The sequence below is a fragment of the Oncorhynchus mykiss genome, chromosome 5 (assembly GCF_013265735.2).
Source record: "Oncorhynchus mykiss isolate Arlee chromosome 5, USDA_OmykA_1.1, whole genome shotgun sequence".
In the NCBI taxonomy this organism is placed as follows: domain Eukaryota; kingdom Metazoa; phylum Chordata; class Actinopteri; order Salmoniformes; family Salmonidae; genus Oncorhynchus; species Oncorhynchus mykiss.
Window position 1 is genome coordinate 87,030,150 of NC_048569.1, and position 17,273 is coordinate 87,047,422.

General features: G+C 43.9%; 1 protein-coding gene across 1 annotated transcript in view; it reads right to left on the reverse strand.

Annotated features, from left to right (window-relative positions):
* ror1 (receptor tyrosine kinase-like orphan receptor 1) overlaps positions 1-12,985 on the reverse strand; it is a 279,763-nt gene extending 266,778 nt beyond the window's left edge. The window contains exon 1 of the mRNA XM_036978628.1: positions 12,552-12,985. Coding sequence (XP_036834523.1) covers positions 12,552-12,657 — 106 coding nt within the window. The 5' untranslated portion in view covers positions 12,658-12,985. The remainder of the gene's footprint in view (positions 1-12,551) is intronic.
* Positions 12,986-17,273: the final 4,288 nt, after the last annotated feature.

Below are 17,273 nucleotides of genomic sequence, written 5' to 3' on the forward strand. Positions count from 1 at the left end.
TGAAGTACATGGTGCATTCGGTGTCCAGAGTCGGCTTGTTCAACCACTGGCTTAGACCTAACCCTCTTTAAAATAACTAATCTTCAAAGAGAGGAGAATTCCTAGACTTCAGACTACAACGGGATTATAGTTTCTATGGCTACTGATAGTAATTACCAACCAATAAAGAAGGAGAGTTAAACACACTTTTGTATGTTAAACAAACAGGGGTGAATAGAGGTGGAGAATTCCTAAACAGCTTAATGTGGAGGCCAAGCAGGGTCATGCATGTTTAGACTCTAGCCTCGCAATGAACCCAGACAGCCATACATCTAGGGCTAGGAGAGAGAGTCACACACAGGGACATAGACACACTCAGACACACACAGTCTGCAAAGTCGGCTTCACATTTTAAGTCTTGAATCTACTTTGTCATGTCAGGATACTAGCTTTATATAGAACAAAATAGCACCAAAAAAGGTATAGTACAGTGTACCTCCAAATCAACTTTGCCCTCGTACCCCTATGTCCCCCCCTCTGCTCACAGAGACTGTGGCAATAAGGAAACATGGTAAATAAGGAAACATTGCCCTAACATAGCTCCGTAACGAACACAAATCATTAGACGCCCGTAAAATTAAATTTCCTGCAATCCAAGCTGGCCTGTTTTAGCACTTAGAGTGTTCATGAGAAGTTAGTTGGACAGACGCTATTCTCATCAGAAACACCTGTAGAGAGGAGAGTGCTACCTCGACTCAACATGTGAGAGAGAGAGAGATGGGGGGGGGAGAGCGAGATAAATAGAAAGACAAAGGGAAAAACAGAAATAAAGAGAGAGAGTAAGAGCTGTCAAGAGGGAAATAAACATGACCTTTCAGCATAAATCGAGAACATTAACACAGAATCATGACAAATGCTTAAAAAACAGGATTCTACCATGGTGTGAAACCTTTGTGGTTTGATACAGTATATGCTATTAATCAATATAAAGTGATGCCTTGTAACACATTTCTAATTCATGGGACTAAACTGATGGTTCAGTGGTTTGCACAGCCCCCAGCAGAAGGTCTGAGGTAGGGGAGAGAACAGAACAGGAGCTGGATTGGGAAAGCCCAAAGCTGTCGCTGAACAACCATTCCTTTCTGCCTTTTTCCTCTCACTCAGAACTCAGTGAGTAAACACACACAGCCATGCCAAGAACAACCTGTCAGTCAACTCAGATAACAGCAGCCAAGCGTGGATCCATGGCCAAACTGAACACTACAAGAGCCAGGTACAGTACTACATGATTCAGGTACAGTACTACACGAGTCAGGTACAGTACTACATGAGTCAGGTACAGTACTACACGAATCAGGTACAGTACTACACGAGTCAGGTACAGTACTACACGAGCCAGGTACAGTACTACACGAGCCAGGTACAGTACTACACGAGTCAGGTACAGTACTACATGAGTCAGGTACAGTACTACACGAGCCAGGTACAGTACTACACGAGTCAGGTACAGTACTACATGAGTCAGGTACAGTACTACATGAGTCAGGTACAGTACTACATGAGTCAGGTACAGTACTACATGATTCAGGTACAGTACTACACGAGTCAGGGACAGTACTACACGAGTCAGGTACAGTACTACACGAGTCAGGTACAGTACTACACGAGTCAGGGACAGTACTACACGAGTCGGGTACAGTACTACACGAGTCAGGTACAGTACTACACGAGTCAGGTACAGTACTACACAAGCCAGGTACAGTACTACACGAGTCAGGTACAGTACTACACGAGTAAGGTACGGTACTACACGAGTCAGGTACAGTAGGGCTGCTACACCATGAAGGAGAGGGACAGAAATTAAAGACAAAAAGAGAAAGATGGAGTGATGGCAAAATGGCGCAGGAAGAAATGGCAGCAGTTTCACGTGCTCCCAACCAATTGTGCTATTATCTGGGGGGTTTTCGAGTAATTTGTAACTTATTTTGTACATGATGTTTTTGCAACCATATTTTATGGCAAAAAAGAGCTTCAGGATATCAGGACAGCGATCACTCACCTCGGATTAGACAAAGAGCTTCAGGATATCAGGACAGCGATCACTCACCTCGGATTAGACAAAGAGCTTCAGGATATCAGGACAGCGATCACTCACCTCGGATTAGACAAAGAGCTTCAGGATATCAGGACAGCGATCACTCACCTCGGATTAGACAAAGAGCTTCAGGATATCAGGACAGCGATCACTCACCTCGGATTAGACAAAGAGCTTCAGGATATCAGGACAGCGATCACTCACCTCGGATTAGACAAAGAGCTTCAGGATATCAGGACAGCGATCACTCACCTCGGATTAGACAAAGAGCTTCAGGATATCAGGACAGCGATCACTCACCTCGGATTAGACAAAGAGCTTCAGGATATCAAGACAGCGATCACTCACCTCGGATTAGACATAGAGCTTCAGGATATCAGGACAGCGATCACTCACCTCGGATTAGACAAAGGTTTTTTCTTCAGTAAGCAGGACGCACAGGACATACTCCAAACACCCGACAAGGCCAACATCCCAATTATTTGCAAGTGGAAGAGATGTCGGCACAGAGGACACGGATGCCTCGTTAGGATCTGCCGAAGGCGAGTGGGAAAGCTGCCGTTACAGTCAATATTACTCGCCAACATGCAATCATTGGACAATAAATTAGACGAGGTATGATCACGAATATCCTACCAACGGGACATCAAAAATTGTAATATCCTATGTTTCACGGAATCGTGGCTGAATGATGACATGGATATTCAGCTAGCGGGATATACGCTGCACCGGCAGGATAGAACAGCACACTCCGGTAAGACGAGGGGGGTGGTCTGTGCATATTTGTAAACAACAGCTGGTGCACGAAATCTAAGGAACTCTCCAGATTTTGCTCGCCTGAAGTAGAGGATATTGTGATAAATTGCAGTCCACACTACTTGCCTAGAGAGTTCTCAGCTATACTTTTTGTGGCTGTTTATTTACCACCACAGACAGATGCTGGCAGTAAGACCACACTCAGTCAGCTGTATAAGGAAATAAGCAAACAGGAAACCACTCACCCAAAGGCAGCGCTCCTAGTGGTCGGAGACTTTAATGCAGGGAAACTTAAATCAATTCTACCTAATTTCTATCAACATGTTAAATGTGCAACCAGAGGGGAAAAAATTCTAGATCACCTGTACTCAACACACAGAGACGCGTACAAAGCTCTCCCTCGCCCTCCATTTGGTAAATCCGACCACACCTCTATCCACCTGATTCCTGCTTACAAGCAAAAATTAAAGCAGGAAGCACCAGTGACTCGGTCTATAAAGAAAAGTGGTCAGATGAAGCAGATGCTAAACTACAGGTCTGTTTTGCTATCACAGACTGGAACATGTTCCGGGATTCTTCCGATGACATTGAGTCACTGGCTTTATCAATATGTGCATCGAGGACGTTGTCCCCACAGTGACTGTACGTACATACCCCAACCAGAAGCCATGGATTATAGGCAACATTTGCACTGAGCTAAAGGGTAGAGTTGCCGTTTTCAACGTGCAGGACTCTAAGCCGGAAGCTTATAAGAAATCATGCTATGCCCTGCTACGAACCATCACACAGGCAAAGCATCAATATAGGGCTAAGATTGAATTATACTACATCGGCTCTGATGCTCGTCTTATGTGGCAGGGCTTGCAAACTATTACAGACTACAAAGGGAAGCACAGCCACGAGCTGCCCAGTGACACGAGCCTACCAGACGAGGTAAATCACTTCTATGCTCGCTTCGAGGCAAGCAACACTGAGGCATGCATGAGAGCATCAGCTGTTCCGGACGACTGTGTGATCACGCTCTCCGTAGCAGACGTGAGTTAGACCTTTAAACAGGTCAACATTCACAAGGCTGCGGGACCAGACGGATTACCAGGACGTGTGCTCCAGGCATGTGCTGACCAACTGGCAGGTGTGTTCACTGACATTTTCAACATGTCCCTGATTGAGTCTGTAATACCAACATGTTTCAAGCAGACCACCATAGTCCCTGTGCCCAAGAACACGAAGGCAGCCTGCCTAAATGACTACAGACCCGTAGCACTCACGTCCGTAGCCATGAAGAGCATTGAAAGGCTGGTAATGGTTCACATCAACACCATTATCCCAGAAACCATAGACCCACTCCAATTTGCATACCGCTCAAACAGATCTACAGATGATGCAATCTCTATTGCACTCTACACTGCCCTTTCCCACCTGGACAAAAGGAACACCTATGTGAGAATGCTATTCATTGACTACAGCTCAGCGTTCAACACCATAGTACCCTCAAAGCTCATCACTAAGCTAAGGATCCTTGGACTAAAGACCTGCCTTTGCAACTGGATCCTGGACTTCCTGATGGGCCGCCCCCAGGTGGTGAGGGTAGGTAGCAACACATCTGCCACGCTGATCCTCAACACTGGAGCTCCCCAGGGGTGCGTGCTCAGTCCCCTCCTGTACTCCCTGTTCACCCACGACTGCATGGCCAGGCACGACTCCAACACTATCATTAAGTTTGCAGAAGACACAACAGTGGTAGGCCTGATCACCGTCAACGACGAGACAGCCTATAGGGAGGAGGTCAGAGACCTGGCCGGGTGGTGCCAGAATAACAACCTATCCCTCAACGTAACCAAGACTAAGGAGATGATTGTGGACTACAGGAAAAGGAGGACCGAGCACGTCCCCATTCTCATCGACAGGGCTGTAGTGGAGCAGATTGAGAGCTTCAAGTTTCTTGGTGTCCACATCACCAACAAACTAGAATGGTCCAAACACACCAAGATACTCATGAAGAGGACACGACAAAGCCTATTCCCCCTCAGGAAACTAATAAGATTTGGCATGGGTCCTGAGATCCTCAAAAGGTTCTACAGCTGCAACATCGAGAACATGACTGGTTGCATCACTGCCTGGTATGGCAATTGCTCGGCCTCCGACCGCAAGGCACTACAGAGGGTAGTGCGTACGGCCCAGCACATCACTGGTGCTAAGCTGCCTGCCATCCAGGACCTCTACACCAGGCGGTGTCAGAGGAAGGCCCTAAAAATTGTCAAAGACCCCAGGCACCCCAGTCATAGACTGTTCTCTCTACTACCGCATGGCAAGCGATACCGGAGTGCCAAGTCTAGGACAAAAAGGCTTCTCAACAATTTTTACCCCCAAGCCATAAGACTCCTGAACAGGTAATAAAATGGCTACCCGACTATTTGCACTGTGTGCCCCCCCCTCTTTTACGCTGCTGCTACCCTCTGTTTATCTTGTATGCATAGTCACTTTAACTATACATTCATGTACATACTACCTCAATTGGCCCGACCAACCAGTGTTCCCGCACATTGGCTAACCGGGCTATCTGCATTGTGTCCCACCACCCGCCAACCCCTCTTTTCACGCTACTGATACTCTCTTTTCATCATATATGCATAGTCACTTTAACCATATCTACATGTACATACTACCTCAATCAGCCCATCTAACCGGTGTCTGTATGTAGCCTTGCTGCTGTTATAGCCTCGCTACTGTTATTTTTCACTGTATTTTTACTGTTGTTTTTATTTCTTTACTTACCTATTGTTCATCTAATACATTTTTTGCACTATTGGTTAGAGCCTGTAAGTAAGCATTTCACTGTAAGGTCTACCTACACCTGTTGTATTTGGCGCACGTGTCAAATAAACTTTGATTTGATTTGAAAGAGAAAGAAAAGAGAAATAGAGAGAGACAGCAAGAGTGATCCTGGGATGAGTTTGGAAAGAAGAAAAAATATATATATATAATAATAATAATAATAATATAGAGAGAGAGAGGGAGAGAGAGAGGGAGAGAGAGAGAGGGAGAGAGAGAGGGAGAGAGAGAGAGAGAGAGAGATGGGAGAGAAAGAAAGAGGCTTTATTCTCTTTATTCTTTTGGAACTTCTGTGAGTTTACACTGTACATTTTATATGTTTATTTCACTTTTGTATATTATCTACTTCACTTGCTTTGGCAATGTTAACATGTTTCCCATGCCAACAAAGCCCTTACATTGAAATTGAATTGAGGGGCGGGGGGTGAGACAGAAGGAGAGTGATCCTGGTATGATTTTAGTTTAACGGCTAGGAGTGGCGCAGCGGGTGCCTGCCAAGTGCCAAGGCTTCCCCATCCAAAGCCCTGATGTCATGGGTGGCAGTGAGGGGCCTGGCTACCTTTCCTCAGACAGACCGTTTATCAGATATATGAGCCAGCCAGCCAGCCAGCCAAGGCCAATGTGTGGTTCAACATTAACCCCATCACCAGTCACCAACAACGCTGCTCTCTACTCTCCTCTGCTCTGTTCTGGCTCTCCTCTCCTCTCCTCTCCTCTCCTCTCCTCTCCTCTCCTCTCCTCTCCTCTGCTCTTTTCTTTTCTTTTCTCCTCTCCTCCGCTCTCCTCTCCTCTCCTCTGCTCTCCTCTCCTCTCCTCTCCTCTTTTCTCCTCTCCTCTCCTCTCCTCTCCTCTGCTCTCCTCTGCTCTTTTCTTCTCTAATCTCCTCTGCTCCCCTCTCCTCCGCTCTCCTCTCCTCTCCTCTGCTCTCCTCTGCTCTTTTCTTCTCTCCTCTCCTCCGCTCTCCTCTGCTCTCCTCTGCTCTTTTCTTCTCTCCTCTCCTCTCCTCTGCTCTCCTCTCCTCTGCTCTCCTCTGCTCTTTTCTCCTCTCCTCTCCTCTCCTCTCCTCTCCTCTGCTCTGGGGAAGCATTTATGAGTGAAATGTTCCAAGATGGATATGATGCTGTGGGAAATTCTAAATAAAAGCCTTTCTTCATGGAGAGAAATTTGACACTGCCTGTCACAATCCTCTGTTGACTGATAAGCAGAATTTATTAATTTATTTTTTAAAAGCCCGCTAAGATTGGGTATTTATCAGCTCTAAGACAGCGTGGCAATGTACAAAGGCCTAATTGTGGGCGGTGAGAGATTTACCAGTCTGCATGCGACGGGGTTCCATAAGTCCTTAAAGCAATGCAAACAGGTTTTAGAGATTTACACTGACACATTTACAGCTGAATTTAAAAAGTAATGTTTCATTCCCACTCCTGTGAAATGAAATATAGCATGGTCCCCACGTATTAACCTGGATAAATGCTACTAAGCGAGGAAAATTGTAATTTAAAAAGTCTAAATGTATATCTCTTTTTACTACAAGGCATTTCCTAATACCTACATTAGTGCATAGCCTACACAACCCATGAGGTGCATTAATGCACACTTTACTTAAATAATGAGTGTCGTTCTTCTATCAAAGAACTGATTATTTAGGCTAATTGTTGACACAAGTAAAGTAAGTTAGGCCCTTAGCTCCACTACGAGCTCTAACGAATATGTCCAAGAAGATGCTTCTTAATCTACAGCAAAAAGCCAACCACTCTTTGAGTCCATAGATATCCAGAGGAGATGTTCTCTCTGCCATGCCCTCACCTCCGCTGTGCAGTGCAGTCAGACAGTAATTGCAGGAAAGGGGTTTCCATGCTTGGCTTCAGATCGCAGGGAAGAAACTTTATCAAACCCTCTCTCTAGCCCAGAGAGAGCAGAGACCAAATGAGGATATGACATGAGAGTGAACAATGTTTAGCCTCAATGAATCATAGTCTCCCAAGAGTCAAGACTCCCAACCAGAAAAACACTAGGCTTAGCTTTCTGTGGGGGTTGTTTCTTAGAAGGCTTTAAGATGAAAATATCATGCGGTTGTAAGAAGGAATAACTTACAGTAAAACTGCAATCTATTGTAATTTACAGAACCTATTTATCACAATCTAATATCTAAGAAACAAACCTCTGGGTTATTTTCCAAAACCACCCACATTTTACAAAGATTTGGGATTAAACCCTCCCACAATTATGTTTTTTTCCTTCACTAAATTAGGCTACTGGATAGTATTTTCAGTAGTAGCCTAACATACCTGGTTGCCAGTCTACGGGAATAATAGTGCCACTGGTATGCTATCAAAGATCGATAGGAAACACTTGTGATCTCATTTTCTTTACAGTCTTTAGTTTATTTAGTAAATATTTTCTTAACTCTATTTCTTGAACTGCATTGTTGGTTAAGGGCTTGTCAGTAAGCATTTCACGGTAAGATCTATATACCTGTTGTTTTTGGTGCATGTGACAAATACAATTTGATTTGATTTAATGATGTCATTGCGCTGGGAAACACAAGCGGAAGTCAGTAATGAAAGTAATCAGTAGCTCTACTGCTGCTGCTAATTGTTACACTACAAACCCAAACACACAACAACCACAACTTGACGAGACCCACTGGGCACAGACGTCAATTCAACATCTATTCCACGTTGGTTCAACGTAATTTCATTGAAATGATGCAGAAACAACGTTGATTCAACCAGTGAGTGCCCAGTGGGGAGGGGAAACAAATTAAATAAAAAATGGATGCCTGATAGTGCATTCAAGTTCATATTTCTGCTTCTCATATCTGACCATCCGTTTAATGTAACACTGCACGAAATAATAACTGAGTAAGAACTGTATAGCCATCTATTACTGTAAGTAACCACCACTTAAACAATTAGCCAAGACAAGACATCATCTTCAAAACATGGTGTATGTTGAGCAATATAGCCATATAAACTTGGCAAACATATGATGTGAATAACAAAAGGTAAGTAGGTAATTGCTAATGCATGACATGTTTTACACACTGTTGTTTGAAAGTAACGAGGGACCAGCTGAGAAGTGTATGATTTATGACTGAGGACTGATTCATAGAAGGTGTGTGTGCCTTTATTATCTTTCCAGATGCTTCACACTGGACCAAAACTGTCACAAAACACACACACACACGCAGGCGAAGGCACACACACACACACATACACACACACACATACACACACACACATACACACACACACATACCCCCCCCCCCCACACCACACACACACACACACACACACACACACATACACACACACACATACCCCCCCCCCCCACACCACACACACACACACACACACGTACATACACTACAACCATTACATCTGTTTCACACATATAGTTCCTTCACATTCCTGAACGTCTGAGAAGGCTTTTAAAGATACAGCAATGGATGGCTGAGTTACAGTACCATGCATTAGGAGGAGAGAGAGAAGAGATGGCTAAGAGCTCAGCTATCAGAGCTGAGGAAGAGGACAGGAGGCTTCCTGCTAGAGACAGAGACTGCAGTCCAGACAGGGTTTTTCAGAGGCAAAGTGCCTTTAGTGTCAACAGTTCTGTCTTGTTGAAATCTGTACCCGAGGCAGTTCCACCCAAATGATTTATAGCCCTCTGACTGTTATGACATGTAAGAGACTCTGTATCATGGCAGATTGAGAATGTGTTTCTTTCCACTCCCCTTTTCCAGTCTGCTGAAGAAGTGGAGATATGAAATGGTTAAGAGGGTTTGATCCCCCCCTTTTCCTGTTCTATCATAAAATCCTATTTGATGAACACATAACTCATCCAGTCATGTTTCTTGGATTACCATTCCTGGCTCCTGACACTAGTCTAAGAGAGTGGCATGTCAGAATATGGCCTTACTGCCTCCTCCAACCTTTGTAAATAATATACCAATCCAATAGGGAGGACTGGTGTAATCCAAACAAACCTAGACACATCCTCTAGCAGGCAATTAATAACACATAGACAAACTGGGTAACAAACTAAAATCCTATTCAATTCACAAGAGGGCAAACCAAAATTGCCCAATGACAGCACCTCTCTTCCAAACTTTTAAACTGTGGAAACTAGTGATGGGGAAATAAAATCGATAGTTACATATCAGATATTATTTTTGACGATATATTGCATCGTATCGCAGTGTTTCCCCTATATTCATTTAACAGCGGCGGGCTGTTCCACCCCAAAAAATATGATAAAAAAATGGGAAGGTAAAACATTTTCAGTGAAAACTTTAATTACTAAAACCAGGGGCCTCCCGGGTGGTGCAGTGGTCTAAGGCACTGCATCGCAGTGCTAGCTGTGCCACCAGAGACTCTGGGTTCGAGCCCAGGCTCTGTCGCAGCCGGCCGCCGGTCCATTGGGCGACGCACAATTGGCCTAGCATCATCCAGGTTAGGGAGGGTTTGGCCGGTAGGGATATCCTTCTCTCATCGCGCACTAGCGGCTCCTATGGCGGGCCGGGCACAGTGCACGCTGACCAGGTCGCTAGGTGCACAGTGTTTCCTCCGACACATTGGTGCGGCTGGCTTCCGGGTTGGATGCTCGCTGTGTTAAGAAGCAGTGCGGCTTGGTTGGGTTGTGTTTCGGAGGACGCATGACTTTCGACCTTCGTCTCTCCCAAGCCCGTACGGGAGTTGTAGCGATGAGACAAGACAGTAACTACTAATAATTGGATACTACGAAATTGGGGAGAAAAAAGGGGAGTAAAAATAATACTAAATTAAATGTAAAAAATTACTAAAACCTGATATAAAGTATTTAGAAAGGATAATAATATTTCTAAGATCATCTTTGAGAACTAACAACCACCAAAATAAAAACTAGACAGACGGGGACAATCTAAAATGAGTCACTCAGATAGCATAAGAACAATGCATAACCCCTGGAAATTAGCTTTAAAACTGCACATTTTCTCTCAGCCCCATGTCAACATGTGTAGAATTGCAGGAAATTAACTTCAAAATAGCTAAATCTGTGGCCAAGAGGAGGGCCTCTAAAATTGTTCACGCCATTGGCCATGCCTCTAAAAGAGGAGGGCCTCTAAAATTGTTCACGCCATTGGCCATGCCCACTAAGCCCACATGCCCACTTGATTTATAATCTCCAGTATATTGAAATACAAAAGGACTCTTCTTCTCCAGGCATGATGAAGAGGATAACTATCTCAGTCCCAGCTGGAGGTCCATTGTGAGTGTCGATCCATTTGTGATTTAAAGCAAACTCAGCAATACAATGCTGACTGATGCTGAGAGTAATGAAGTTTTTCGAAAGGGAAGAAAATGTCTTTGTTGGAACAGACTCACTCCGTCAGAAATGTAAGGCTAATCACTGTAGTCAAATAACAAACAGTAGCCTAACTAGACTTGTCGTGTGTCTAAAAGTATTGTCTTGCAACGTTGTCTTCTACAATCTCTATAGGCCTAGTACCTTGTCCTGCACACACTGGCAGTGAGGAAGTTAATTAATATATCATGTTGTTTACATTTCTGTCACAACAGTTGTGATTTCAGGGACATAAAGTGACTTTATAGCTAATAGTATCCTTTCACTAAGTCATCACAAAGCCAAACAATCACTCTCCTCCCCACACTTAACCTGTGAAAGGTTATAAACATCCTGTGGCTTTATATAAGCTTTATAACAGCTGTCTAGCGGGAGGCAGGTGCCCAGATGGTGTCAAGTAGTTTCCATTAGGGCCCGGAAATTGCCAGGGACCTCACGATATAATACTATCACGATACTTAGGTGCCGATACGATATATATTGCGATTCTAACGATCCTCGTGATTCTTTATGTGTTACTATTCAATACTGTGATTTTATTGTGATTTGATGTTGTTCACCATATGTCTGCTGCAGAGGGACAAGAGAGCCAGGAGACTAAGAGTGTTGATCAGTCATGGAAATACAAGTGCTAAAAACAAATTGTCTCCCTATTTAAAAAGTGCAGTTACAGCCAACTAATGCAAAAATAATATTGCAATATTGTCAATATGATACATTGTTTCCTCTAGGATTTTTTTCAGCAGCGGTGGCAAAGTTATTGTGGGCATGTGGGCATGGGGGCATGTGGGCTTAGTGGGCATGTGGGCTTAGTGGGCATGTGGGCATGTGGGCTTAGTGGGCATGTGGGCTTAGTGGGCATGTGGGCATGGGAGCATGTGGGCATGGGGGCATGTGGGCAATACTTTTAGACACACGACAAGTCTAGCTAGGCTACTGTTTGTTATTTGACTACAGTGATTAGCCTTACATTTCTGACGGAGTGAGTCTTTTCCAACAAAGACATTTTCTTCCCTTTCGAAAAACTTCATTACTCTCAGCATCAGTCAGCATTGTATTGCTGAGTTTGCTTTAAGTCACAAATGGATCGACACTCACAATGGACCTCCAGCTGGGACTGAGATAGTTATCCTCTTCATCATGCCTGGAGAAGAAGAGTCCTTTTGTATTTCAATATACTGGAGATTATAAATCAATATTTCAATTGGCTTTGTTTAAAATATAAACGACTTGGCGGTAAACAATACTTGATCAATGAAGATATTATGTGGAACCAAGTAGCCTATTTCGAAGTCCAAGAAAACAACGAATCCATATAACCATCTGAATTTTGTTTTATTAACGGGGGGGACAAATAAAATGAGGAAAGGAAATATTTTGCAGAGACACGTCAATCGAATACATCGATAGGCTTACGGCTAGTGACCAATAGCCTATGTATCACCATACGAATGGCATCAAATATGAAAATGCATGGCATTCAAATTTGCGTGTGTTTCAGATAATATGACATTGTAACACTGTAATAAAGTCACATTCTTACGTGTCGCAGTCATCTCTAGGACAGCCAGGAGTAGCACGATGGTTCGGATAATGTGGAGCTGACATCTCGGAGGACGGTGGGTCACTGTTGCTTTAGCTGGATACATTCCTCCGATTCTATTATAGTTCCTTTACACCCACTACAACCGTAATCTCACGTGCAAACGTTGATTTAAAAAGAAGACACACAAATATGTATATAATAACTGTCTACGCACTCGTCCTTATCCTGTGACTGTGTGTAGTAGAACGCACGAAGTTCTCTCTCTTTCCCCGTCTCCTCTCTCTGACCGCCGGAGTCCCACTGTATTCTTTCCCTGTCTCCTCTCTCTGACCGCTGGAGTCCCACTGTCTTCTTTCCCTGTCTCCTCTCTCTGACCGCCGGAGTCCCACTGTCTTCTTTCCCTGTCTCCTCTCTCTGACCGCCGGAGTCCCACTGTCTTCTTTCCCTGTCTCCTCTCTCTGACCGCCGGAGTCCCACTGTCTTCTTTCCCTGTCTCCTCTCTCTGACCGCCGGAGTCCCACTGTCTTCTTTCCCTGTCTCCTCTCTCTGACCGCCGGAGTCCCACTGTCTTCTTTCCCTGTCTCCTCTTTCTGACCGCCGGAGTCCCACTGTCTTCTTTCCCTGTCTCCTCTTTCTGACCGCCGGAGTCCCACTGCCTTCTTTCCCGCTCTGAGCGCACGCTCACAAAACCTCTGTCTGAGCGGCTCGTCTTGCACGAGCCATCTGGCTCTGATTAGTGCTCGATGTGTCGCCACCTTGTGTTGAAAATACACAGTTCTTTGCGCAACCAAAGTGTTCAGATCGCACCAAGGAAAACGTGATGCATTGCGGTCTATTTATGGTGTTTGAAGTTCATTTATTAATTCCCATATGGGTGGGCTATACTAGCATAGCAGACATACATAAGAACCTATTCTAATTGCTGTAACAAAGCTGGAGTAAAAGTAGGCTAGCCTACTTCAGGTCATGCAAAAGTGTGTATCAATCAATTAATCATTTTAGAAAATAATAGCAGCAGTTCCAATTCACTACAGAAAAATAGATTATTGCAAAAATATTTGTATCACTAGAAAGACATGAGCAGGTTGATGTGGGTTAAAGAAATGATTCCAGCATACACAATGTTGGAGCACAGCCAAGAGGTTGACATTGGTAACATGTGGAATGAGACATCACACACTCGATCCAGGGCCAACTAATGTAGAGTTTACAGGATAGAGCTTATTCATTGTCATGAATTTGAAAGTGATGCATGCTCTTCTGAACAGGGGAAGGGAGATTAAGGGAGAGAGAGGGGGAAAGATTTGTGACCTGTTGCCACACAAAAAGGGCAACCAGTCATGAACAAACACCATTGTAAATACAACCCATATTTATGTTTATTTATTTTCCCTTTTGTACTTTAACTGTTTACACATGATTATAACACTGTACATAGACGTAATATGATATTTGAAATGTCTCTATTCTTTTGAAACGTGTGTGTGAGTGTAATGTTTACTGTTAATTTTTTATTGTTTATTTCACTTTTGTTTATCATCTATTTCACTTGCTTTGGCAATGTAAACATATGTTTCACATGCCATTAAAGCCTTTTGAATTGAATTGAACTGAAGAGCAATGAAGGGAGAGAGGGAGAAATTAAGAGATGGAAAGAAGGGAAGAGAGAGGATAAATGAGAGAGAGAGGAAGGGAGGATAGAGGGATAGGGAGGGATAGAGAGAGAGAGAGAGAGAGAGGAAGGGAGGATAGAGGGATAGGGAGGGATAGGGAGGGATAGAGAGAGAGAGAGAGAGAAAGAGAGAGAGAGAGAGACAGAGAGAGAGAGAGAGAGACAGAGAGAGAGAGAGAGAGAGAGAGAGAGAGAGATACAGAGAGAGAGAGAGAAAGAGAGAGAGAGAGACAGAGACAGAGAGAGAGCGAGAGAGAGAGGAAGCGCGGATAGAGGGATAGGGAGGGATAGAGAGAGAGAGAGAGAGACAGAGAGAGAGAGAGAGAGACAGAGAGAGAGAGAGGAAGGGCGGATAGAGGGATAGGGAGGGATAGGGAGGAACAGAGAGAGATACAGAGAGAGAGAGAGAGAAAGAGAGAGAGAGAGACAGAGACAGAGACAGAGAGAGAGAGAGAGAGAGAGAGGAAGCGCGGATAGAGGGATAAGGAGGGATAGAGAGAGAGAGAGAGAAAGAGAGAGAGAGAGAGACAGAGAGAGACAGAGAGAGACAGAGAGAGAGAGACAGAGAGAGATACAGAGAGCGAGAGAGAGAAAGAGAGAGAGAGACAGAGACAGAGACAGAGAGAGAGAGAGAGAGAGAGAGAGAGGAAGCGCGGATAGAGGGATAAGGGGGATAGAGAGAGAGAGAGAGAGAGACAGAGAGAGAGAGAGAGAGACAGAGAGAGAGAGAGGAAGGGCGGATAGAGGGATAGGGAGGGATAGGGAGGAATAGAGAGAGAGCGAGAGAGAGGGGGGGGGGGCGTTGGGGCAGTTGGTCTGGGAACATATGGTTACAAAACAATAACAACACACACCTACACCCTGCACAATCTCGGCCTCCAACTAACTGAAAGCAACATTATAATAAATTCCAAACCTTTTATAAAAGCATATCACCATCTCCAAACTTTACACCCTGTTAAATTTGACCTATACACACTTCACCCATTAGACACACTTTATCAGTGTCAGAGTTGTCTTTCTAGTACCTGTGGGGGAGAGAAAAGTGAATGGTAGCCATTTAGCATCTCCGGGTCCCACATCCTGACCTGCTCCTGCTCGTTAGGCCATCTGGCGGCGGAGACATGAAGAGCTATGAGCGCTCTGCTGTTTGGAGTGACAGGGCTATGATGACTCACAAGTCCACCATTTCACTTCCCATTTCCCAACTTCTCATCAGCACTGGCCGGCTGGCTGACTAGCTGACTGGCTGGCAAGCTGGCTAGCTGGGACATTTGCCAGTCTGTATAATCTGATCCAACTCCTCCATCTGCCTTTGATAGTGTTTTTCTTCCTGTTATAGAGTAAGACAGATAGGGATTGTCAGTGTATCTTCTGGAGAACACTTGTGTGTATATATATATATATATATATATATATATATATATATATATATATATATATACACACACACACACACACACACACACACACACACACACACACACACACACACACACAGTACAGGTGCATCAAAGCTGGGATCGAGAGACTGAAAAACAGCTTCTATCTCAAGGCCATCAGACTGTTAAACAACCATCACTAGCCGGCTTCTACCCGGTTACGTAATCCTGCACCTTAGAGGCTGCTGTCCTATATACATAGACTTGGAATCACTGGCCACTTTAATAATGAAACACCAGTCACTTTAATAATGATTAAATCATGTTTACATACTGCTTTTGTCATCTCATATGTACTGTATATACTATATTCTATTCTATTGTATTTTGGTCAATTCCAATCCGACATTGCTCAATCTAATATTTATATATTTTACTATTAGATTAGTGTGTATTGTTGTGAGTTGTTAGATACTCTTGGAGCTAGAACCACAAGCATTTCACTACACCCGCAATAACATCTGCTAAATATGTGTATGTGACCAATAACATCTGCTAAATATGTGTAGGTGACCAATAACATGTGATTTGATTTGACACACGTCTCAAGAGAAAGGACACATCATCCATGTTAGCTGCAACAGAAACAACTGAAACATGTAATAATGCCAACTCAAGCACTGCTTCAGTCCAGCCATATTACCAAAGCTGTTTGATTGCAAACACACACAATAAAGACATGCAAAGGTTAAGGAAAATCGTAATAAAGTAACAAGATAGTTTTGTATAAACTCAAAGATTTCTGCTGTTTTCTTTGGAATTAGACATCCCGGGCCAGGGAAGCTACAAGGAGAAAAAATAGAAAAGTTGAATGTCTCTCTCTACTCCCTCTCTCCGCCATGATTACATCTAATATTAAACATTTGTAAGCCATTACTACAGGGTTGGTTAAGTAGCAGAAACATTTACGAAAAGGTATGTTTTTTTCTCTGTGAGAGAATCTTTAAAATATGACTCTTAAAATTGCAACCATGCACGACAAAACTCATCTAATTCTAATGGGAGGGGAGATGGAGGTCTGGATTATGGTCTCTTTTGAAGAGGGGATCCCCCGGTTCTCTGTGGATGGATGGACACAGGGGCACACACACACACAGAATGACTGAGGTCTCTGTTAAAAGGCTGACACGACCTCTGATGATGTTGTCTCAAAGCAACTTCAACAGACGCCAGAAGGAAATGAAAATAAAATTATTCTCTCTCCTTCTCTCTCAAACCTGGCTGCCATCTACTCTCTTTCTCTTCAGATGACTACAATCACTGTATTTGTCCAACCGTCTGTCTGACTGGAAATGTGTTAGCACTTTGTGCTCCTTACTGTCACTGGCAATAGATGTACTGTAGTTTCTGCCCCCACCCTCATTTTGGACTGATAAGGTGACATCATCACTAATGGCAGACAAAATAAAAGTGACCTCACTCTCCCCCTCCCTCTCTATTTAAGGTTCAACTATGTAGTACCCTGGCCTACTCCACCCCACTATGAAGTAAGTGCATCTTGACTGAGGGGTAGGCATTATGCAGCACCCCTCTGTTACTCTAGAGACATTTACATTTGAGTCATTTAGGAGACACTCTTATCCATAGCAACTTAGTGAGTGCGTC